Here is a 26387-nt window from a genome sequence, read left to right as displayed (position 1 = left end):
TAAACACCATCTCTTATGTTGCTAATCTGACTACAGCTAGTTGTGTTTTTATGCCAGAATATGTGAAGTATTTGTTCTTGCTGTTCAAAGTGTTTTTGACAGATTTATCAAACCCCTGCTACTGCCTGATACCTTGACAGACCTCCTAGCTTCCCAGGACTGCTCACTAATTCCTTGTTTTTTAACGTTCGCTCTGTTTTCTGGATGCGTTGATGACAAGGATTTGCCTTGAACATTAATATTAAGTTGACATGTGGTTTTCAAAATTGCAACCTTTGAAAGAATGTCTGGTCTTGATGAGAAATTCCTTGTTTCCCTGAGTAGTCTTGTTTCTCTGTGGCTTAATCCCTCTACTTGCTAAGAACTGGAGATCAGTTGGAATTTGTGTCCTGCTTTAACCCTGAAGACTAACTCCTCTGTTAAGAAGTGTTAGTATGAGAAAAGGAAGCCGTTAAATGGGGAAGTAAATAAAATATTTTCTGTTACAGAAGTTCTGAAAATAGTGATAATAACATTTTTCTGATTTTTGATATTAACTAACTGGCTAATACAGGTGCTATTTGCTTAACAAACACTTTGCTCAGTGATCCTTTGAACATGTGACAGTGCTGCGCGAGAGGTATTTATGACCAGTCCTTAAACTTCTGTCCATTGCAGCAACTCTGCATTCATGTAGATACCATTTGCAATCTTTGTTGACTTCCTACAAGCAAAGTCAATGGGGAAGCCATAGGTTGCAAATGGTGACTACCTAAGGTCCTTGCTTAATGACACTGTGGGGTTCCCTTAATGATGGCAACCAGGAAGTGCTGGAACTGCCGTCACTAAGTGAGGCCATCAGTTGCACTGCACTTCCCAACCACATCACTTAGTGATGGAAATTCCAGTTGCTATTATTCACCAAGGACTACCTGTATATAAACACTAACATTTGAGGATGTCAAAAACCAATTTTTAATTGTATAGTAATGCTCTGCAATCATGTTCAATGCGAAGAATTGTTTTGCAGTCACTGTGAATAAATTTTATAGGATTTCTGTTATTTTGTCATTTTGCTAATCCTAGTCAGAGGTGGGTTCCTACCAGTTCGCACCAGTTCGTAGAACCGGTTCGTCAAATCTACCGAACCGGTTAGAAGAGGTTCCACCAGTGGACCCGGAAAGCAGGCCACACATACAGAAGAGGTTCCAAAAATTTTTGAAACCCACCACTGATCCTAGTAGACATCTAAATAAGAAATATGCTCTTGTAGAAAACCTAAAAAAATGAATATGCATGCTTTATGTCATTATAAATATTAAAAGACAGATTTCAGAATCAAAGTTTTGAATTTGCAAAATTTGAAAATCCTATCTGTATTTCCAAAATGTGTTTCCATACTACAGTAATGTGAAACTATCTTTTCTGCTAAAGGTCACTTGATCTTTCATGATATTGATTCTTTCTACATTACATGGGCTAGAGGTGGCTATAATTCTTGTTTTTTTTAATATAATTTTTATTAAAATTTTCAAACAAGAAGGTAAAAATAACAAACTAATATAAAAAAGAAGAAAAACATCATGAAAAATGTAAGAAGTTCAAGAAAAGAAAAAAGTTGAAGAAAAATATAAAAGAAAGAAATAAGATAAAAATGGCCTTTGATATTCTTCACAGCAGTTATAAGTACAAATCTGTTTTTAATTTCTCTCTCTAAAGTTTTATATCATAATTGTTCTTTCTATAATCTATCATGTCTAGTCATATCTCACAAATTCATCGTTTTTATTTTTTTGCAAAATGCCCAATAAATGCAGGTTTTTTTTCTCTAATGAAAGAAGTCCACCCATTTCAACAAAATCTATCAAGTTGTTTAGAGAATATATGTATATGTATATATAAAAATTTGCATCCATCTCACTTCATTTACCAATTGTACAGGCGGTTCAGAAACCATCTTCTTAAACCTGCATTCTTGTATTTTCCCATTACTTCTTCCATCTTTGTTTTCTTTCTGTAAAAATTGATTACGAAGGAATAATTGCATAATAACTTTGAATGTGGTGCCAGCACCCGAAATGTTGCTCAATTCATTTGTAAAGGTTGAAATCCCCATTACTTACTCTCAATCTATTTCTTCCTTTTTTTAAAACAAATCTGAATTGAATGAGTAATGTTCGAGCTGTTTGTTCACTGTTCCTAAAACATAATACCAGGACATGCGTATTGGTAGAAATCTTCCAATGGAATCATTCGAATTCCAACTGAATCTTCCTGCCAGGAAGTTAATATTTTTCCATTCTTAATGTTGCGTAAGAAAAAAAAAACAATAGAGAAGCACAGGAATCTTACAAGTGAAAAGCGTTGTCTAAACATCCTCCAAACACTGTAAAATTCTATGAATGAGGCAGCTGATTTTAGTTTTCCCACAGTGAGATATTTTTTGTACACCATTTAGATTTGAGCAAATATTGGTAATAAAGATTGAACATGTACTTGGATGCATAGGTATCTCGCAGTAAACCAGTCGGGTTTAGAAACACACTGGGACTTTTTACATGTTATTTTGTATCTCCACCTATGACCTGAATGTACGTTGGCCCGAGTGTAACTTCTGGAGTTGGCTCTCTGAGAGCATTGCATATCCCACAATTGATTTTGGTGGTGCTTCATATATTACAAAATTCCTACGTAGGAAGATGAACTTTAGACAGTCATATCTGGTGACTATACAATGGTTGTGTAACAGACAAAATCATTTGCATGCTAATTCCATGCTGATGATGAGAGTTCAGGGATTTTGTGATGAATCAAACCTCTGGACCTGATAAAGTCAACTTGATATCCTTCAATACGTTGGACTTCAATTTGTGTAATTCCCAGCCAGTGTGACTTTAAGTAAATTCCCCTGAGTTCCCATATGATCTTCTTTAGCGGGGTAAGAAAGTATATTCCTTCTTGGTGATAAGAATACAGGTGAAATTGGGGTTCTTTTTCTTTCTTTTACAGAAAAAAATAGAAAAATCACAGAATTTTTGGGGAAAGCGAAAAATACATTTAAAAACCCTATAAAAACAAAACAAGTGAACAACAAAAATGGTGAAAACTATATCTGTCAATCAAAACAGATTTCTAAAGTTATCTTAGAAAAAATGTTGTCTACTATTACAAAATGTCAGAAAATCCACAGTAGTCTCTTTTGATTAAGAGATAAAATTGCCTTTTTAAAATGGATGTCATATAACTTTTGAATCTAATCCTTACTACCAGAAATATTACTACTTTTCTCTTTCCTCAAAATAATTTTCTTAGCATCGCCCCAGGCCAGAAACAACCATAACTCCTCAAAAATATCAGATTCCAGAATTTTAGAATTTAACATCTTTAACACTAAAAATTTTCCCCTTAAATCTATTTATCTACTGTACCATTACGTATCATTCCAAAATGATATAGTAAATCACAGGATAAAATCATATTAATCAGTGAGCCCTCAAATATTTTACATCATCACTAGAGAAAGTCATTGTGCAAGTATTCTGTCTCCCCTTCCGCAATGTATTGTTTTTATGGTAAGAGAAATTATGGATGAAATGTTGCTAAGACACAGAGAGTTACAAATAGAAGACAACATCATCTGAATGGGTCTTCGGCAGAATTCCATGAATGCAGTTAGACAGTTGCACACTAATATACATATGTATGTATGTATGCCAGTTATCTTGATCCATTCCAGTCTGGCTTCAGGCCCGGCTACAGCACAGAAACCGCTTTGGTCGCATTGACCGATGATCTCTGGAGAGCCAGGGATGGAGGCCATGCCTCCATTCTGGTACTCCTTGACCTCTCTGCGGCTTTCGATACCATCGACCATGGTATCCTTCTGCGACGACTGCGGGAGGTGGGGGTGGGAGGCACTGTTTTACGGTGGTTCTCCTCTTACCTCTCGGACAGGTCGCAGTCGGTGTTAGTCGGAGGGCAGAGATCGACCCCTAGGCCCTAACATATGGGGTGCCGCAGGGTTCGGTCCTGTCCCCCCTACTTTTTAATATCTACATGAAACCGCTGGGCGAGATCTTTCGACGGCACGGGATAAAATACCACCAGTATGCGGACGATACACAGTTGTATCTGTCCGCCCCGTGCCAACTCAATGAAGCGATGGACGTGATGAGCCAGGGCCTTGAGGCTGTTAAAGACTGGATGGGGGTTAACAAGCTTGTACTCAATCCAGATAAGACCGAGTGGCTGTTGTGCTTCCCTCCCACTAATTGGCCAAGTGTTCCATCTCTCAGGCTGGGGGGTCAAATATTACGCCCCTCAGATAGGGTCCGCAACTTGGGAGTCCTCCTGGACCCACAGCTGACTTTTGACCACCATTTGTCGGCTGTGACCAGGGGGGCATTTGCCCAGGTTTGCCTGGTGCACCAGTTGCGTCCCTACCTGAACCGGGAGGCTCTCACAACAATCACTCGTGCCCTTGTGACCTTTAGGCTGGAGTACTGCAATGTGCTCTACATGGGGCTGCCCTTGTAGAGTATTCGGCGACTTCAGCTGGTCCAGAATGCAGCCGCACGAGCGATCGTGGGTGCACCTCGTTTCACCCACGTAACACCTATCCTCCGCGAGCTGCACTGGCTGCCTGTTGATCTCCGGGTGCGCTTCAAGGTGCTAGTTGTCACCTACAAAGCCCTTCATGGTATTGGATCTGGGTACTTGAGAGACCACCTACTGCCAATTACCTCCACTAGGCCAATAAGATCCCATAGATTAGGCCTCCTCCGAATTCCATCAGCCGGTCAATGTCGACTGGCAACTACCCGGAGGAGAGCCTTCTCGGTGGCTGCTCCGACCCTATGGAACGAACTCCCTGTGGAGATTCGTATCCTCACCACCCTTCAGACCTTCCGCGTAGCCCTTAAAACCTGGCTGTCCCGACAGGCCTGGGGCTAAAAACTTCAACCCCACCCGAATAGTACGACTGTTGTGTTTTTTAACGATGTATTGTCTTTATGTGTATAACTTGTTTTGTACTCCCCCTCCCCTTGAATTGTGAGCCGCCCTGAGTCCCCCCAGGGAAAAGGGCGGCATACAAATAAAGTTAAAATCTGAAAATCTGAAAATCTGTATGTATGTATGTATGTATGTATATATATGTATGTATGTATATGTATATGTATATGTATATGTGTGTGTGTATATATATATATATATATATATATATATATATATATATATATATGTGTGTGTGTGTGTGTATGTGTGTGTGTGTGTGTGTATGTATAGATATGTGTGTGTGTATATATATATATATGTGTGTGTGTGTGTGTGTGTGTGTGGGTATGTGTGTATGTATGTCTGTGTATAGATAGATAGATAGATAGATAGATATAGATATAGATATAGATATAGATATAGATATAGATATAGATATAGATATAGATATAGATATAGATATAGATATAGATATAGATATAGATATAGATATAGATATAGATATATTTAGTGTCACAACCCCTGGTATGCCCCAATTATGGGAGGAAGCTAACTACTTCCATTATCTGTCAATCGGCTCGTCACAAGAGTCCATCACAACAGAAACCCAATATTTTTACTGTTGCCTTTGTTATATTTGTGTTGTATTTGTGCTGATAAATAAATAAAGGGAGACTACTATAGATCTATTTCAAGCTGTTTAGCTCTCATCAGCTAGCCACACCCTTACTGAAGGTTCGAATCCCAGTAAGGGTGTGGCTAGCTGATGAGAGCTAAACAGCTTGAAATAGATCTATACTAGTCTCCCTTTATTTATCAGCACAAATACAACATAGATATAGATATAGGTATAGGTATAGATATAGATATAGATATAGATATAGATATAGATATAGATATAGATATAGATATAGATATAGATATAGATATAGATATAGATATAGATATAGATATAGATATAGATATAGATATAGATATAGATATAGATATAGATATAGATATAGATATAGATATAGATATAGATATAGATATAGATAGATATATAATGATCCAAAGTCATGGGAAGGCAGCATTGCAAGATTTCTGCTTTCTTACCTGTGCCTTCCTCAAAATGCTTATTTTGCACAACATCTGTAGTGGGATGCTCAAAATATAGTAAGATATCGCAGCCTTATGAGATTTTGGACAATTTAATGAATAACAAGGTTGCGGGGAGGGAACCCTGCATATTACGATGTGGCATTCAGCAACTAAAAAGGTTTATCAAACCTGTCCTAAGATAAGCAGGGCTTTATATAATGTATATTTCAGTTTAGTTCAATAGTAAATTGGCAACCCAAGCAGTTAACTTCCAAATAAATGCAATAAAATCCTGATAAATTGCCCTATTTGGCAACCCAGCCATAATATTTTACATTATCTGCACTTTCAGGTCCAAGCTCAAAAGCATCCTCTGGGGGATTATATTACAATAACTTAACCATCGCCATGATTTAGGACTGTAATTCCAGGCTCAATTACAGTCATAAATTGAGGACTACTTGCAAGGATGTCATTACTATTTTGTATTCCTCATTTCCCAGAAGAACATAGTTTGAGAGCAGCTTTATTCTGTGCTTGGTATACTGGCAGCATCTGCCTCATCTTGCTGAGAAACACTTAAGCAGGGTTAGGTATAGATAGTACTTTTTTCATTTATTTACACTAGGTACTTAAAAGGTTTGCCCAGGTGCTTATTTTAAAATACAGCTCTGGGTGGCTCACAACAATAATTTCCCAAGTAATAAAAACATAAAACTGGCACCTTAATCATTCCCTTGGGATGCCCCAACCCCAAACATCCTCACTCAACCCTAATGCTTGGGCATCTCTCTCTCTCTCTCTCTCTCTCTCTCTCTCTCTATCTCTCTCTCTCTCTCTCTCTCTCTCTCTCCCTCCCTCCCTCCCTCCCTCCCTCCCTCCCTCCCTCCCTCCCTCCCTCTCCTTGTTAGTGCCCCCCTCTCTCTTTCTGTCTCTCCCTGCTCCCTCTCTGCCTCCCTCCCTCTCCCACCCCTCTGTGTATGAATGTATTCCATAAGGTGACCTGGTAGGCTAGGCAGATACCTTCAGGCTTTGGTGGGTTTCAAAAATTGTTTGAACCTACTCTGTGGGTGTGGCCTCCTTTGTGGGAATGGCTTGCCGCCCATATGACCGGATGGGAGTGGCTTGCCACTCATGTGACCGGATATGAAGATGCCAACGACACTTGTCAAAACCACCTTAAATTACTTCACACACAGCACTGGCATGCATAAGAATATGATGTCAACTTGTTTTTTAAAAGGCATCTTTGGTTTGCCTTAAAACAACTTCAACACACGCAATGTTCTGATTGCACCACAAACGCAGTAGTCGTCCTTACCTTTCACAGAGGCACTGAGTTTTATAAATATGAGCATGATAGTGTAGAATAATCATATCCAAGGACCAGTGGTGGGTTTCAAAATTTTTTGGAACCTCTTCTGTAGGTGTGGCCTGCTTTCCGGGTCCACTGGTGGAACCTCTTCTAACCCGTTCAGTAGATTTGACGAACTGGTTCTACCGAATAGGTGCGAACTGGTAGGAACCCACCTTTGCCTTCAGGGACCTACAAAGCAGTGGTGAATTTTTTTTTTTTTTTTTTTTTGCCACTGGTTCTGTGGACGTGACTTGCTGGCAGGGTCGTGTGACTGGGTGGGCGTGGCCAACTTTTTCCCACTTTTTAAAGCATTTTTTTCTTGCCAGTTTGGCTGAATAGGCAGGAAAAAAATGCTTTTTAAAATGTTGCGGGGCGGGGGGGAAGCTTCCGAGGATTGCGCGGATCAGCTGTGAGCTGTGCGATCATCAAAAGCTTCCCCTCCCCGCTTTTTAAAGCATTTTTTTTGCCTATTTGCCCACAACTGACAGTAAAAAATACTTTAAAAAGCAGGGGAAAAACTTCTGATGATCATGCAGCTCTCAGCTGAGCTGTGCGATCCTCAGGAGCTTTTTTTTTTACTAGCGGTTCGCAGAACCAACGACAATCACTCTATCGGTTCGGCTGAACCGGGAGGATTTCACCTCTGCTACAAAGAACCCAGTCCCATGCCTTGTAGTACTGGTATATACTGTAGGTATAGTATAAAATGATGAAAGCAAATAACAAGAAACAAAACAGGAGAGTAAATTCAGTTGCAATCAAAATTAAAGTCAGTATCATTTATCTCACTTGATATTGCTTTAATTTTCATTGGCCATTGTTTCAATAATGTGCTTATGTGTCCCCCCGGAATACCTTCTGGTCGCATATTAAACACCAGGAGGGGGAGATAATATGAACCTTCACTGGGAGACCTCTTTTCTCAAATATTTCCCAGTAATAGGTATGTACTACAGGCTGCTTCCAGTAAAGCTGGATTTCATGACATACTACGATAGTCTGTCTACCACAATCAAGACATTGTTGCCTTTTTTAACAAGAGCTTCTGCCTTCAGTTCAGCTATAGGAAAAAATAGGAAGATAATCAGGGGTGGGCTTCTGGCGGTTTGGGGGACCTCTAGCTAAGATTCTGTGCAGTTCAGAGAACCCCCAAATCCCATTCTTGGTCCCACCCACCCCTCCCCTCCCAGGAGTCTCCACGCGGCCCGTTTTGGATGCAGGTAAGTGCAGGGTGCATATGGAGGCTTGGGGAGGGTGAAAAACGGGCCTACTGGAAATTCAGGAAGGCCAGAAACAGCCTCCAGAGCCTGGGGAGGCTGTTTTCTCTCTCCAGGAGGCTCAAAGAAAGCATAGAGAGCCCGAGAAGGGCAAAAACATCTCCCCCCCCCCCGCTGTAGCGCAGGAGGCCGACTAGGCCATGCCCACCATGGCCATGCCCACTCAGCAACCAAATAGAGAACCCCTTGCTAAAGTTTTTGAAGTTCACCCTTGGGAAGATTGATAGCAAATTGAGGCATGCAATCAGTTACATTAAAACCCCACTCAGGGTAACAGGAAAATTTTACAATCAGAAATAAAAATACAACAGCTTCTTCCTATCCCATATACTTTAAAGTTCAAACAGAATACTATTATTCTTTACAATTTACATGCATGGTGCATGGTACTAGTAACTTTTGCAAATCATGGCAACATCTTGAAATTCTCTTTCCTAGCAATATATTTAAGCCGTTCAGAATCCATTGGTTCCTGGGGTAAACGTAGTCTGCAACAAATATATGCACAATTATCAGCAAGAATAACATTTGTGTGTCATATGGAATATGTTGCAATTGTCTGGAAAAGTAATTCATAAATTAATAGATGGAGCAAATATATTCTTTTGGGGTGAACATTTATTTCTTAAAAATTTAGGCTGGATTTCAAGCTGATACATGCAGGTTTATTTAACACTGGAGAGTTGCAACATTACAGATCAAATGTCACTGGAATGGTGGAATTTTATACCATTCAGTGTATTTAACTTACAAATCACCAAGTATTAAGGAATCATTGAGTTGTAACAAAACAATCAGCTTGTCTGCCTGCCCTGCTTTCCTTCCATTGACTCTCACTTGCTTACAAGACCCCCGTTTCATATTAAGATGGAAAACAATTCATACTTGTTCATTTATTTATTGAGATTGTTTATTTATTTGTGCATGGCCATTCGGATCATTTTCCTCTGTAAATGAACAGGTACAACATTTTTGGCTCATTTTAATTGGGATCTCTTTATCTAGCTTTAGAACGGGTGGAGAACAGGTGATGTTTTAGGTCATATTTATTCAGAAATGTTGAACATTCAAAACCACCTATAAAGCGCTCCATGGTAGTGGATCTGGCTATTTGAGAGACCGCCTTCTGCCAATTACCTCCCTGCGTCCCATCAGATCGCATAGAGCTGGCCTCCTCCGTATTCCATCCGCCAGTCAGTGCCGACTGGCGACTACTCGGAGGAGAGCCTTCTCTGTTGCGGCTCCGACACTATGGAACAATCTCCCCGTGGAGATTCGTACCCTCACCACCGTCCAGGCCTTCCGCACAGCCCTCAAGAACTGGCTAACCCGTCAGGCCTGGGGATAATCTTATTTCGCCCCTCCCGAATGCTGAGTGAATGTTGAGTTTTATTGTCTAATTTACTTTGTGCACATTTCTTTTTTCGTATTGTCCTACACTCCCCTTCCTTTTTGATTGTAAGCCGCCCTGAGTCCCCTCAGGGAAAAGGGCGGCCTATAAATAAATAAAACAAAACAAAAACAAAAGGTTTTGTAAACTTTTAAGCACCACTGTACATGGCTCCTTGTTTTGCAGTGTTCTAATTTCTTTTAATGCAGTGACCTTTTAATGCAGTGACCATGATGCCTAATAGCAGTGATTACCAACATTTGGTGATTCTTCCTTCTTCTTCTTCTTTTTTCAGCTGACATCCTCCAAATACCCCGTGGTGGTAAAGATGGGACATGCTCATTCTGGAATGGGAAAGGTGAGGTATAAACGTTCTCAAAAAAAACTGAGCCAGAATACTCTCGAGCATACTCACAAACCACCATCATGCAATAAAATTCACCCAGATATTCCTTTGTGACACGTTAATGTAACCCTTTCGCTAAAGGTCCTTTCCACTTGTGTTTAACCATGGCATAAACATCTTGTGATAGCAACAATCTTTTTTTTTTCTACCGTGTTTCATGATCTTGTCTTCCTATTGTCTCCAACTCTGAAATGGGCTTTCTCAGCCATACTTAACCATATTAGGATTAAAGTAGCATTTCCCTATTCTTTTGTCACCATTCAAGAGTAGCCCCAAAGTACTATGTTCTGTAGGAGCACCCATTATCTCAGAGTATGATTATCAGTGGTTCAGCAAAAGGAAGCTCTTTTGTTCTGATGTCCTTTGTCTGGCAGGCAACCTTAACATCAAAAATAATTCAGCTTTTGGGGTATTTGTTCTCAAGCAGTTTTTCACTGTAGCATAGCATTTCCCCAATAAGTATTAACCCCAAGTTTACAAGCTCAGCTCTGTGAACTTAATTAATACCCTTCCACCAGTGTGACAGCTGCCTGAAATTGGCCAGACTTCAATTAGAAGTTGAAGCCTTTTGCCTCTTAAGGGCTAAGGTAAAGATAAAGGTTCCCCCTGCACATGCGTGCTAGTCGTTCCTGATTCTAGGGGGCGGTGTTCATCTTAGTTTCTAAGCTGAAGAACCAGCGCTGTCCGAAGACGTCTCCGTGGTCATATGGCTGGTATGACTAAACACTGAAGGTGCACGGAGCGCTGTTACCTTCCCACCAAAGGTGGTCCCTATTTTTCTACTTGCATTTTTTACATGCTTTCGAACTGCTAGGTTGGCAGAAGCTGGGACAAGTAACGGGAGCTCACTCTGTTACGTGGCGCTAGGGATTTGAACCGTCAAACTGCCAACCCTTCTGATTGACAAGCTTAGTGTCTTAGCCACTGAGCCACTAGTGATTACTCACTTTCAAATTGCTAGGTTGGCAGAAACTGGAACATATGATGGGAGCTTCTCCCATTGCACAGTAGCACTTGTTATGTGGCGCTAGGGATTCGAACTGCTGAACTGCCGAACTTCTGATCGACAAGCTCAGCATCTTAACCACTGAGCCAATAGCAATAGCAATAGCAGTTAGACTTATATACCGCTTCCTAGGGCTTTCAGCCCTCTCTAAGCGGTTTACAGAGTCAGCATATTGCCCCCACAGTCTGGGTCCTCATTTTACCCACCTCGGAAGAATGGAAGGCTGAGTCAACCCTGAGCCAGTGAGATTTGAACAGCCAAACTGCAGAACTGCAGTCAGCTGAAGTAGCCTGCAGTGCTGCATTTAACCACTGCGCCACCTCGTCCCATCTCTTAAGGGCTAGTACCTTCTCAATGTTTATTCCCCACTTTACTGTGTGCCTCTTTACCCACTTGTAATCCCTTCCACTCCAATGAATAAAAATTCAAATACCATATAGGTAGTGTATCCATTATCCACTTTTTCAATTGTCCCTTTCCCTGTTCAGATATCTGGTAACTCTACCTTGGAGGGGAGTCATGGGGTTGGCAGTGATCTGAAACTGAGGCAAAGAGCCAGGCACAGGGACACTCATTGGGGTCAACCATTTTCACCCTGTTAAAATGTTCTGCTCACTCAAAGCATTTTGACTCAGCAGTGGGGAGAGGGCCTGCAAGGCAACTCAACATTTTTTTAAAAAAAAATGATCTAGATTAATTAGTTTGCCTTCATCTTTGTTTATCTCGGTATCTGTTACATGCTGATCACTTAGATCCCTGCTCTGCCTGGAATGCAAAGTTTATTACCTAGGACACAGAGCTGCTAAGCTGCTGATTTGTGTCTCTTCCCAAGTTGCAAGTAACAGTATGTTCTTTTCCTCTTTCCTGGGTTATTTTCATTATTGAGGTAGAAACCCATTAGATTGTAGAGCCTTCCCGTTTTGGCTCTGAGGTCCACATTTCCTCTCCTTTTCAGGGGGCAATTGTGGGAAGAATAGTCTTTCCTCCCAATGACATCTGTCTCAGTTAGCCACAAATAGATCTTCAGCGTTAAAATATCTCCCAGCAGCTCCAGCTGCAATTTATAATGGATTCCTCTTTTGTTTAGGAACAAGTATAGAAATTGATTTTGTTTGTTTCTTTATTTAACTGTACTTTTGACCTAGCCCAGTCCCGGAGGCCTTGGGCATCATAAAACCACAAATGAAGGCCAAAACAAAAAGAAACCACAGTATAACAAAAACACCACGAGAAAGCAAAAGCAAACTCAAGATAAGCTACCCACAACCATTCAACTGGGACTAAAGACTTGTTAGAATTGAGCTTTTGGGCTATTTCAAAAACATCTGCAAAGTAGGGCTGAAAAATTCTGTACGGAGGGTATTTCCACCAAGAATGCCTGATCCATACCTGCTTTACCTCACAAAATGAGGGTGGGGGGGGGTCAGATCCTCTCTAGAAGAGCAGACTGGATGAGTACATTTGGCCGGAGAGCTGTTGCCTGATGTTTGTGAAAACAGCAACAGCGAGAAACAAAAATAAAGGAAGAAAAGTTGACGCGAACAGAAGATAAACAAACCCAGAAAATCCAGGCAATTTCACTCGTTGTTGATAAAGGCCCGGGGGAAGTCAAGTCTTTAAGGCCCTTCAAAGCACCAGCAGGGTGGGAGCCATCTGGATCTCAGGGAGAGCTTCATTCCAATGAGCAAGTTATATGTTAGAGAATGGGCATTTCTGGCATCCCGATACAGGGTTTTATTTAATCAAAGGAACTCAGAGAGTGCCAACCCTGCCAGATTAAATCAGGCAGATTGATACTATGAGAGATATGTGGTTCCTTAGATAATTGGGCCCTGTGCCATGTAAGGCTTTAAATCAGTGATTCTCAACATGGGGCCCAGGCCCCACAGGGGGGGGGGCAATTTGATTTTTAATGGGGGGGCAATTTGAACCTTGTTTGAACCAAGTTAATGACCTTTTACGCTTCCTCACGCAAGTAGAGTTCACTTTTTGAGAAAAGTAAGAATTATATGTCACAGGGGAGCATCAGGATTTTAGCAATAGCAAATGCTCTCCATTTTATTGCCATTGGGTTGTGGTCGGCCCAAATATTTGGTTTGATTTCAGCTTCTTGTATACTGCCAAATAGATCCGTTGAGGCCCAAATCATATCAATTCTAGAGAATGATAGGTGTCTATTTGAGTAGAAGGTGAATTGTTTTTTGGTGGGGTTTCTTTCTCTCCAGATATCTTTTAGATTGATTTCATCCATCATCTTGAAGAAGGATTTCGGGAGTGTTTTTCTATTTGATTTTATTGTTTTATGGGTTTTATGATCCATGTTCTGGTTTATAATGCCATTAAAGTCTCCCGTCATACAAATATCAGCATAATCTAAGTCAATTATTTTCTTGTGTAGTTTTTTATAGAATTCATCTTGTTTTTCGTTAGGTGCGTAAATGGCAATTAAGAGTATTTTCCTTACATTGTCCATGATTTCCACCATCAAAATTCTTCCATCCTCGTCTGCATAAATTTGTTTTGCTGGGATTTTATCTTTAATATAAAAAGTCACACCTCTTTTCTTACAGTCCGCCAAAGAGGTGAAAGTTTTGCCAAGTTTTGGTTGTGCTGATAAATAATCGTATCTTTGTTGAATGTGTACTTCTTGTAGGCAAATTATATCTATTTTTAGCTTTTCTAATTTATGGAATATTTTCCTTCTTTTGCTAGTTTTTGATGGCAGGCTGAATCTATGAGAAAATGATGTCAGTAGGTGTTCCCAAATAAAGAGCTTCTAGCACTATCTATTTAAATTATTATGTGGTGTTTTGTTTTGTTTTTTGTATTTTCATGCTGAACATTTTGGGGAAAATAAATAAAAATAATGGGCTACAGGTAGAAGGCACTATTATATTCCTGTATGATGCGATCAAATGAGGAAGATAATTCCACGCAATAAACCTCGCCAGGAAATATGTAAAACATGCAATCTGGGAGGGTAAATCAGATTTTAACAAGGTCAAAATTCAGATGCTGAAATGTGGTTGATTTAGGCTTATTTGCTTATATTTGATACAGTAAATGCAAAGGCTTCTGTTTGTTACAGGTCAAGGTGGAGAACCAGTATGATTTCCAGGACATAGCCAGTGTAGTAGCTCTCACCAAGACCTATGCCACCTCAGAACCTTTTATTGATGCCAAGTATGACATCCGTATACAAAAGATTGGCAGTAACTACAAAGCCTACATGTGAGTCTGGTAAAAAATTTCCCCGTGTTTATATCTCCTTACTCTTAGCAAATGTTGCAACTTCCCCCTAGAAGCTTCTTGACCTGCACTTGATCCCTCCATTACGTAAATCAACTTCCTTTCTACTTTGCCTCCTCCCGTCAGCAGAATGATGTCTTCCATGAAGCTTTATTGATCATGGTCAGCATTTTCAAGTCACTTTCTAGAAACAATCCTGGAAGAGGTGACCATATGCAAAAGTTTGGGTCTCGCATCTTTAATAAGTGATCTACATGGAATTTTGGCAGGTGCACATTGTCATATAAAATTGAAATACCTACATTCTCTCTCTTTTTTTTTTTTTACAAACTATGAGAGATACGTACCACCCTGCTCTTCCTCCTCCCTCTTTTGGACTGTGTATGTGCTCTATCTCTGAGTGAAAGTTTAGATCAGTGGTAGTCAACCTGGTCCCTACCGCCCACTAGTGGGCGTTCCAGCTTCCATGGTGGGGTGGTAGGGATTTGCTGTAACTCTGCTTTATAAATTTTATAAAGTAAAGTTACTTCCCTACTTTATAAATCACCATGACTGTGGAACCGGTGGGCGGTTAGAAAATTTAACTACTAACAGAGATACAAAAACAGGCGGTAGGTATAAAAAGGTTGACTACCCCTGATTTAGATTGTACCTGCTTTGAGGACTCAGTTTCTCAAAACACAAATATTTAATATACCCTTTATCGGACAAGCCCCATTTGAATTCCCCCTTCTCAATCTCTATCAGTCTCTTTCCTGATTTTATTGACTTCCCTTTTCAAGGAAATGTTTGCTCTCTGGTTTCTCCCTGGATCTTTTAATACCCACAATGTCCTTTTTCCCCTGGCAGGAGGACCTCTGTTTCAGGCAACTGGAAAACCAATACTGGCTCTGCCATGTTGGAGCAAATAGCTATGTCAGATAGGTGAGTGGCATGGATGGGGAAATATGATTGGGTAGATAGAAGGGATTATAAATAAATGCTTAGAATAGGAGGACTCTTCCTCTCTATGGCTTCCCAAGCTCTTCTCCTGGCTAAATGTATCTGAGTGAAAGTGATAAAATTAGGAGGGCTCTGTACTTGCGTTACATTTATAATTTTGTCTCTGGTCTTGATTTTTTTCCATTCTGCGGTAGGTACAAGCTATGGGTGGACACTTGTTCAGAAATTTTTGGTGGTTTGGACATCTGTGCTGTAGAAGCTCTACATGGCAAGGATGGACGTGACCACATTATTGAGGTGAGTTGCTGGGAATGCTTATATTTTAACAAATATACCAGGGAACACAAACCTTCTAAAAAATTACTAAAAGAAGGGAAGATTAGAATTTATAAGGTAAAGAGACAGGTTAAAAGTTTCTTTTTAAATTGGGGATTTTAAAGCAAATTGGTTCTTTTTAACAGGTTGGTTCTGGAAATAATGAAATCTCAACATGCATGTGTTTTTAGGGTTCCCGGACAGTATTGTACTCTCTCAGGCCAAAGAGATTTGAGTTGAAATCCATTTTCAGCTGCGATGCTCACTAGATGGCATCTGTCCCCCTTTCCTCAAACAGTACAGCATTAATTTAGTCTGTCAGGGAATCTCTATCATTCCTATTGTTGTAGAAAACCTTATGGATATTTACTGAAAAGATGTGGGGAATGGTTTGGAAGAACCTTGACCCACATTAAAAATAAATGTTTTTTTAATTAATATTCAGAATATATAGTTCAATGTGCCTTGGAAAGCTCGACCATGATAAAACAACTGGTGAGGTTAATATAGGGTCCTTTGAGACATAAAGATATATATCACTCTGCTTCTTCTGCATTTTCCTATGTTTTGAGTGAATGTATATTTTGTCTATTGATGATGGTTTTCCATGTTACAGGCAGTGGAACAAGCTGGCTTAGTTCCAGTTACTTCCTGGCTACATGGATCAGACTGTATTCTTTGAGTCACCACCCATTGCACCATGTGGTTTTGTTAACATTATCGCTTAGTGTTTATACACACAGTGTTTATACACACACGTAATCCTTCCAACAAATACCCTGTAATGGTGGTTATCTGTTATTATCTCCATTCTGCAGATGATTAACTTCTAGAGGGAGAGGGGCTGTTGGAGGAAAGATATTCTCTGGATGTTATCCATATTTCTTATTATCTATTTGTTTTCATCCCAAGTTGAAACTTCTGCTGTTAATTTTCTAGTGCCATTAAGTGTTTAAAGTAGGCATTTAAAAAACAACAATAACGTCATTTCCTGCAGAAGGTCTTGGACTAATTCACACATGCTCTACTTAAGGGAAACAGCTCACTTCCTGTTTGTTCTTGTTCTTTCCTCAGGTAGTGGGATCATCCATGCCTCTGATTGGAGACCACCAAGAGGAAGATAAGCAGCTGATTGTGGAGCTGGTACTGTCACGCATGGCCCAGGTCCTTCCTCGCACCCCCGTGCCCTCCCCTGTGCGCTCTGCCTCAGGACAGCATGCCCAGGTATTAGGACTTCGTTTCTCATCATAAACACAACAGTAGTCATTCCCTGTTCTTTGTTTTCCCCCTGCAGTTTATGTTTAGTCACTGCTTACTAGAAGTTGAAGGAAAGGAGTCAGAAGGAGGAGGAAATGCTGGCTCAGAGCAGCAAAGTGTCATAGTGAAGTTTACAGATTATGGCAAGAGTATTGGGGAACCAGGCACAGGTTGCCTGCATTAGGATCAGGGTTATTATCTGAAATTTCTAATTAAAATTGTTGAGTCAAAAAGATACAGAAGATTACAGCATGAGGGACTCTTTGATTTTGATTCTTTTGATAACAAAAAACTCTTTTGTTTTTGATAATGGACAATTAGATGGCTTAGGAAAACCTATACAATGAAGCCAAAGCCAACATTTCTTTCTAACTATTTGATCTCAAGCACCTGGTGTTCTTCTCTAGTGCTGGAGAGATTTCATTTAAATGCCATGGATAATAAACACCGGTAGATGGGTCTAACTTCGAATTTGTCCAATCTCAAGATCTTAAGAGCAACTCTCCTGGACGGACTCCAGCGTTCTGTTTCCCACAGTAATTGCCAGCTAGAGGCCACTGTGAAATTCACAAGTGCCACCAGGTCCTCCCATTCATGGTTCTTAGCAATAGGCATTCGGAGGCGTTCTGCCTCTAATTCTAGAAGTATATAACCCTCTCAAGTAAAATGGCTATTCTTTGTCTAATGTTCCTTAAAAGCCATTGAAGTTGGTGGCTACCATAACAGTTTGTGTTATGAAGAAGAATGTTTCTCTTGTGCTTTGAAGCTTTTCCTTAGCTAAATTGCTATCATCACATCTGTCAAAACAAATTTCAGCGGTTTAGAGACACTCCTCACCCCCATGTATTGCCAAGCATCTGGGGAAAAAAAGGAAGGGCAAGGATAACTGTTTGTCAATCCATTCCTCATGTATTGTGAAGATTTTACATGGTTCCCAGTATTTGATGGCTGCAGTGGAGAAAGATTCCTCCATGTGTCATCTGTTCATTTTTTGTGTGTGGGAGATTGAATGTGGAGGAGAGCCTTTTCAGTAGTAGCTCCGACCCTTTGAAACGATCTCCCCGTGGAGATTCGCACCCTCACCACCGTCCAGACCTTCCGCACAGCCCTCAAGACCTGGCTATCCCGTCAGGCCTGGGGGTAAAGATTCTAATCCGTCCCCACCCGAATGATGAATGAATGTTGTGTTCTACTTTTACTTATGTATTGTCTCATGTCTCGTCTTGTATTCCCCTCCCCATAAATTGTGAGCCGCCCTGAGTCCCCTCAGGGAAAAGGGCGGCCTATAAATAATAAACAAATAAAATAAACAAAAAATAAAATAAATGTCTGAATGGGCAGCTGACTAGGGAAAGATTTAGAGACATTCTTGTATTGCATGGCCAATGCTGCAAAGAAGGTAGAATATCGCAGAAAGAGGAAAACTATAGCTGGGCAGGATGGGATAAAAGGAAAGAAGGATAATTTTGATGCATGCCCCTGCTTTTGTTTATTTCCGTTCATAGGCTCAGTCAGTTCAAGCTGGACAGAGACAAGGCCCTCCAGCCCAACAGAGACCTCCACCCCAAGGTAAATTATGCTTTGGGGGAAATTGTGCTTCAGGTGGGAGGCATCAGAACTTTTTGTTGAAAGGGAATTTTAGCATATCAAGTAAGGCTAAAACAGTCTTCCCTCTGTCTTTCAGGAGGACCTCAGCAGCCGCCTCCAGGCTCCCAGCGCCCTCCGTCTCAGCAACGCCCCCCTCCCCAAGGCCAGCAACTCCCAGGCCTTACCCCACAGCCCAGTGGTCCCGCAATGGGCCAGCGTCTGCCCAGCCCCACCACCCAGCAGCCCCCACCACAGGCTCAGCAACGTCCTGCAGGGCAGCGCCAGCCTGGGCCTGGAGTCCAACAGTCTCGCCAGCAGGGGCCGCCCTCTGCTCCACAGTCCCCCCAGCCTCAGAGAGGGCCGAGCCCCAGTGGCGGAGGACAGCAGCAGTGGCAGCAAGGTTCCCCTCAGCAGCAGCGGCCCGCGGGGGCTGGCCTGACCAAGACAGCATCTGGGGGCCTCTCAGGGCAACAGCAGCAGGCCCAGCAGGCCCAGCGCCCTCCAGCGGCTGGCGGTCAACCACGGCAGCATCCACGGCAGGGTAGTCAAGGGGGCCTGACCCAGCAGCGCCCACCGGGAGCAGGAGCACAGCAGCAGCGCCCAGCACCACCTACTACCCAGCAGCCGAGGCCCAGTACTCAGGGGCAGGGTCCTGGTGGCCCAGGGCAACAAGGGAACCGCCCTCCACCAAGCCAAGGAAAGCCACAAGTTGCCCAGAAACCCAGTCAGGATCTGCCTCCTCCACCCCAGCCCCAGCTGAAGTAAGCGTTGGACTCTTGGGTTCTCTGTGAAGGGAGCAGGGTTAGGCAGGCTTCAAGACTTAATTTTCGCAATGTGGGGTTTTTGTTCCTAGCTAAACGGGGGGTTTGGTAGGTTGCCCTGGTGATCTGGTAACCTCAGATACTTAAGGGCGCAAGCCGTGCTACATGCACTTTCCCCTAACACCAATTCAGGATCCCTTCTTGCAAATTCAGTGTGTTGTCATTTTGTGTCCTTTTCACTTTTGTCAAAAGTTCACCCAGGGGCTAGGGGAGAATATTCAGTGAGGGATGATGAGGTGCAGTAGGATGACAAGGCAGGGAAGGGAATGAAAGGTCCCTTGCTTATAAGAAGTTCTTCACTGACATCATCACTGCTGTCTTGCTTTTTTATGTTCGCTTTTGTTTGCCATTGTGAGAACTAGACACTACTTTTTATACAATATATATATATATATAACTCCTCCTGAAACAAACAAAAAAGTTATTTGATTCTTCAAATATACAAAGGTCATCCTTCGAAAGGATGCAACCCAGAGGTGGGATTTAAATATTGAGTGCATGTGTTACATCGGGGCGGGTGGGCGGAGCTTCCCGCAGCCGCCGCTACCGGTTTACCCGAACTGGAGAGAACCAGCTGAATCCCACCTCTGGTCCAAATCCCCCCGCCCCCGCTTTAAGATATCACGTTTCTGAGTTGAAAATCGGAAAAAAAAACCGATTTAAAAAAATGCTCTAAAACTAGACACTACTTTTTTATACAATATATATATATATATATATATATCTCCTCCTGAAACAAAAAAAAGTTATTTGATTCTCCACATATACAAAGGTCATCCTTCGAAACGATGCAACCCAGAGGTGGGATTTAAATATTGAGCGTGTGTGTTACGTCAGGGCATGTGGGCGGAGTTTCCCGCCGCTACCGGTTTACCTGAACTGGAGAGAACCGGCTGAATCCCACCTCTGATGCAAATCCCCCCCCACCCCCGCTTTAAGATATCACGTTTCTGAGTTGAAAATCGAAAAAAAAAAACGATTAAAAAAACACGCTCTAAAACCCCCTAACTGCAGTATATAAATCAAACCTTGCAGGCTAAATTTGAAGCTGATGGGTTTATCATAAATTTAGGAAAGATGTATTTCATCGTCATCCCTCGTTCTGCCTGTGACAAGCATTTCCCGTGGCCGTCTTATCAGGGGCGGCATGGAAACGGGGATGAAATGGTGGTGCCTGTGAAAGCGAGAGCAGAAAGTAGTACCCTCGCTTTCAATTGGCTTCGCCAGTTCTGGGCAGTTGTGGGAGGTCAGTTTTGTTGAGATCAACAAGAAGATTTTTTTCCCCCAAAGCAGTTACGTACGAGGGCAGCAGCACTCAGGGCTTCAGAAAAGCACTTTTTGCTGAATAACATCTCCAGATTTGCTACAGCTCTTCGTCAGCCCGAGCTTGCCAAAATCACACAGAGAGTTCATGCCCCTCTGCTCTCAATTCAACAGGATCTACCCAGAATGAAAAGAATTGGAATAGGGTTGGGTGCGGGAGGAGTTTCAATTAGAAGAAAATGCCTGAGAATTCCCCTCTTCCCTCGTGTTTTCCTGCTGCAGGGTCATTTCCCTAGTCTTCCCTTACTGGATGCACCCTCCTTTGAAGTATTAAATTAGGGCTGGAGGGGTGTGGGGGCGATGAGGCCTCTCAATGGCCTTGCCCCCTTTGCGGCTCTTGTGCTTGCTTCTTACTTACCCTACTCTAGAGAAGGAGGGCAGTGCTTCCTAAACTCCCCTTTCTTCTCTCCCAGCATTTCAGACAAAGCAAGTTCTGTTGCCTGACCTGATTTTAATAGTGTGTTTCTCGTTTCTCCTCTCCGTCTACCCCTCCCTTCTTTCCTGCCCCCCCCCATTCCTCCCTCACTGTTCCTTAGCAAATCCCAGTCTCTGACCAATACCTTCCCCCTTGCAGAGGCACCGGTGCCGCGGGGCAGCCTTAGTCAGGATGAAGTGCGTGCTGAGAGCATCCGCAGCCTCCGACAGAGCTTCGCCAGCCTCTTCTCCGACTGAGAGTCTTCCCCTCTGTACTGCGACCCTTCACCTCCCCGGGCCTAAATCCCTGCCTTCCCTGCCTTCTGAGACTCTGAACCCTGTGTCCCTTCACTGCTTCGACCCCCCCCCCCTGTCCCCCATGGGAACGCTCTTCCAAAACGAATCGGTTTATTTGTTTATTTTTAATCCCACCTTTTTTCTTTTGAGGAATTTCGCCTCCCCTCCATTAACAGCAACCCCATGGAAAGGGGAGGGGAAGCGATTCATATATCCCTGGAGATCCCTGGTAAAAGGAACGGCACCTGCTGCAAATGGTCAGAGCTAGAAAATGGGTTGATATTAAATCCCCTGGAATATTCAGGTTTTTGAGGCCTGAGGTCATTCTGAATGTAAAGACGGATGGTTGGTTTAAAATTAATTTGTAATTATTTATTAGATTTATACAGCTGCGCATTTCACACATGTGACTCTGGGGGGCTTACTGTATATTGAAGAAATTATCTGTACAGAGCAATTATCTGGAGAGCGAGAGAGACGAACAGACAGACATATACATGTGTGTGTGACAGACAGACAAATACGTTTGTGTGTGTGTGTGTGTGTGTGTGTGTATGCACACATCAAAACACAACCTTCTCTGCCCTAAATGAAATAGGAACTACACAGTTTTCTGGGCAGAAGGGTCTATGTTTCCTTTAAAATCCTAAATCTTCCCTCTGCCCCTATCCTTTGTTCTGAGAACCTTTTTTTTTTTTTTTTGCTCTGTTTTGTATCCATTTCTGCAGAATATCCTATCCCCATGCAAATTAAACCTGCCGATTATCAGAGAGCTTCCTTCCTTCCTTCCATCAGGATCTCCCTTTTTCATCTGGAGGCTGCAGATTTCTCACGTCCACATCTCTTCTATATAAATATGCAAACTTGACGCCTGGTTCTCTTCTCCCAGCCTAGAGGTCCCCAGGCTTGGGAAAAACGGGAGAGGAGATGGGTCTCCAGGGATCTCTGTACATAGCATGAGGGAGGGGACTTCTCCTGGGGCCCATGTCTGTGTTTGTGGCCACAAAGATGTCTATGTTGCTGTTTGTGAATAAGCCGGTCAATTGCCACTTGCCCTTTGCACAATCCTATTGTCCCCACTCCTTAGCTGCCCGCTTCCAACTCTCGTTGCCTTGGCTGCAGGTTCCGCCCCCCCACTTCAGCAATGTGCAACTTTCTTCCCATGCGTTTTGGTAACCGTATACTCGGCAAGCCTTAATCTAGACACACACCTCCTTTCCATCCTACCTCACACTGTTTCCCCCCCCACCCCCACCCCCCTCCTAGTAGCACTGCAGAAAACTCCCAGCCTGTCACTACACTGTAAGCTTCAGCATCTTCTGATCATCAGGAAGGTGCTGGGCAGGGCCAATGAGGTACTTTATCCTCAAACCTTTTGCTAATCTGGTTTAGAACCCAGTCGCCATGGAGGAGAGACAATTGGCCAATGCTTTGAGTTTGTGGTGGAGAATGCAGTTGTTTTTGTCAAGCCCATTTCCTGTTCTTCCTCCCACTTGGCCAATCAAATCTATCTGCTCTTCTCCCAAAACAGCCATAGTACTGCCACTATAGCCAAGGGATGCTTTTGCTATTTTGATGACTGAAGAAATAAAACTTCATCCCCGATGGACACACAAGGGGCTCACATCTTAAAAGCAGAACTTGGTCCCCTCCCTTTTCCCCCTTGTATATAACTCAAGAGAGAAAACTCCCCACTCTATTTTTGTGATTCTCCTTTATCCCTAAAGCTGTGTCAATTACTCTTGTCCCCTTCTTTGAAAGATCATGGGGACAGTGCCACTTAACGCGTGATGGTCTGATAGCTGCAAAGTCGCGTGTTGTAGCTGTGTTGTGACATGACGCTTTGAGCTGTGTTTGCAACTTAACTGTCAGGTTGGGAGGGCGGGGGGATGCAGCAGAGGCTCAATTCTTGTGTATTACACCCCATTCTTTAGCCTCTTCTCCCTAGAGATCTATTCCTTTGCCACCAAGAGATCTGGGAAGGACAATTTAAAGTGCTAACTTGGTATCTTTGTTATTTATTCTTGTCTGGAAAGTGCATCCCCCTTGCACACTATTTTTGTGGGAATGGAGGCCTTTCCTATTGCTGTGATTCTGTCTCTGTGAATCAAAATTTCAATGGATCAGTGATGTAAAAAACATAAATAAATAAATATATCTATATTAAAAATCCAAATGCTTGCTGGAAAAATGCATGTTCTGTCACTGGAATGAAATCACTGCACACATACAGACACTACACATGAAGAGATATGAAGAGAAAGGGATATGATGACATCAAAATGGAGAAGTGAGTAGATGAAAGCAAGTATATGTAGTACGGGAAGAAAGGGGTGTGGATTTTCTTCTTTTTTTGTGACCTCAAGGATTCAACAACAGTTTGATGTAATCTGTCCCTGCTGATGAGCTTCCCAATGCACATCTGGGTCCTGTTGAGCCACAAAATGCTGGGCTACATGGATAGTGATTTTGATTTGGCAAGATTCTTCCTCTGTTTTGTTAACTTTGTTGATGTATCCTAGCAGTGAAAATAATTTTTTGCGATGTCCCACATACTTAACGGCCCCTTCTTCACACGGAAACCTGTGAGACCAGTACGAAACATTATTTTAAAAACAGCATTTATTGTCATATTACTTCTAATTTATAAACAAAATTCCAGTGTAAAGTAAGTAAGGGCATACTGGATACACACAAACCATTTAAAGCAGTTGCTTGTTCATTATCATGGTACAATGAGGCTAGGCAGCCATTTTGCAAAGGGGAAGCAATCCCATTTGCTGCCATGGATCATGTGGTCTTTTTTTTTTTTTGTAAAATTTTTAAAGTCCTTTAAAGGGGCATCACTGGACCTGCCACTCTTTTTGTGGTGGCCATTAGCGTGACAGAAGGGGCGCAGTGGCTAGCGTTGTAGGAGTGGCCATTAGGTAAGGGCGTGTGGGGTGCGTGGGGCATCTTTCCACTCCCTTCCCCCCCCCTACGGCCTCGCCTCCTCACTTCATGTTGTTTGCGCAGCAAGCAACCAGAGGAAATGGCGGGGACTGCCTGCACATGCATTTAAATATTTTCGGGGAGGGCTTATTTTAGCGCACCTGCTCAAAAGCCCGATTGGGCTTATTATGGATAGTGATTATTATCCAGGGAGGTCTTATTTTCAGGGAAACAGAATAGAATGGAACGGAACAGAATAGAATAAAAGTTGGAAGGGACCTTGGAGGTCTTCTAGTCCAACCCCCTGCTTAGGCAGGAAATCCTAAACATTTTAAGACAAATGGTTGTCCACTGTCTTCTTAAAAACTTCCCGTTTTGGAGCAACAACTTCTGGATGTAAGTTGTTGCACTAATTGTTCTAATTGTTTAGAGCCGAGGTGGTGCAGTGGTTAGAGTGCTGTACTGCAGGCCACTTCAGCTGACTGTTATCTGCAGTTCGGCTGTTCAAATCTCACCAGCTCAGGGTTGACTCAGCCTTCCATCCTTCCGAGGTGGGTAAAATGAGGACCCAGACTGTGGGGGCGATATGCTGACTCTGTAAACCGCTTAGAGAGGGCTGAAAGCCCTATGAAGCGGTATATAAGTCTAACTGCTATTGCTATTGCTAACTGTCAGGAAATTTCTCCTCAGTTCCAAGTTGCTTCTCTCCTTGATGAGTTTCCACCCATTTCTTCTTGTCCTGCCCTCAGAAGCTTTGGACAATAGCTTGACTCCCTCTTCTTTGTGGCAGCCCCTGAGATACTGCTATCATGTCTCCCCTAGTCCTTCTTTTCATTAGACATACCCAATTCCAGCAACCGTTCTTTATATGTTTTATCCTTAATCATCTTTGTTGCCCTTCTCTGCACTCTTTCTAGTGTCTCAACATCTTTTTATATCACGGCAACCAAAACTGGATGCAGTATTCCAAGTGTGACCTTACCAAGGCATTATAAAGTGGTATTAACACTTCAAATGATCTTGATTCTATTCCTGTGTTAATGCAGCCTAGAACTGCCAGCCTAGAACTGGCTTTTTTGGCAGCTGCTGCACACTGCTGGCTCATATTTAAGTGATTGTCCACTAGGACTTCAAGATCCCTCTCACAGTTATTACTATTGAGTGAGGTACCACATATATTGTACCTGTACATTTTGTTTTTCTTGCCTAAATGCAGAACCTTACTTTTTTCACCACCAAATTTCATTCAAAAGAATAAACTCTGTCCAGTGAAGTTCAAATGGATTTGAAATTACAATAATCCTTGGAGTTAGAACAGTTTTAACCAAAACAAATGGTGGGCTGAGATAATCATCTCTGTGTTGCAAAGATACTACATTTGGGGCTCTCTTGGCAAAGAAAAGTTGAGTTAGAATGAGGGTGAGAGGCATGTATCAAAAAGGACATTTTCATGGAAGAAAATGGACAGGCACCATTTTTTATTTAAGAGGTTTAAAATATAGACACTCCTCATTTACCAATCGCAATCAAGACTGGCAATTTTGTTGTTAAGTGAAGCGGTCACTAAAATAAACCATAACTGTGCTTTTGATCTTATTTCAATTTACCTTTGTGGAATCAAGGACCTAAATGTGAGGATTTCCTGAGAAGTTACTTTTTCATCACTCATAATTGCAAATGATCGCTAAATGCAGTTGCTAAATAAAGGCTACCTATATACAACTATTGCCACTGGCATTATAATAGCAATAGCCGTGTGCT

General features: G+C 42.1%; 1 protein-coding gene across 1 annotated transcript in view; it reads left to right on the top strand.

Moving 5' to 3' along the window:
• Window positions 1–23816, top strand: part of SYN1 (synapsin I) — a 119620-nt gene extending 95804 nt beyond the window's left edge. The window contains exons 6-12 of the mRNA XM_032211439.1: window positions 10374–10436; window positions 14579–14721; window positions 15589–15663; window positions 15876–15982; window positions 17075–17190; window positions 19435–19601; window positions 21521–23816. Of these exons, the coding sequence (XP_032067330.1) occupies window positions 10374–10436; window positions 14579–14721; window positions 15589–15663; window positions 15876–15982; window positions 17075–17190; window positions 19435–19601; window positions 21521–21656 (807 nt within the window). The 3' untranslated portion in view covers window positions 21657–23816. The remainder of the gene's footprint in view (window positions 1–10373; window positions 10437–14578; window positions 14722–15588; window positions 15664–15875; window positions 15983–17074; window positions 17191–19434; window positions 19602–21520) is intronic.
• The last annotated feature ends 2571 nt before the right edge of the window (window positions 23817–26387 follow it).

This window comes from Thamnophis elegans, chromosome 2, assembly GCF_009769535.1.
Source record: "Thamnophis elegans isolate rThaEle1 chromosome 2, rThaEle1.pri, whole genome shotgun sequence".
Taxonomy (NCBI): Eukaryota; Metazoa; Chordata; class Lepidosauria; order Squamata; family Colubridae; genus Thamnophis; species Thamnophis elegans.
The sequence above is the reverse complement of the archived record's forward strand: the minus strand, read 5'-3'. Positions and strand labels throughout refer to the sequence as shown.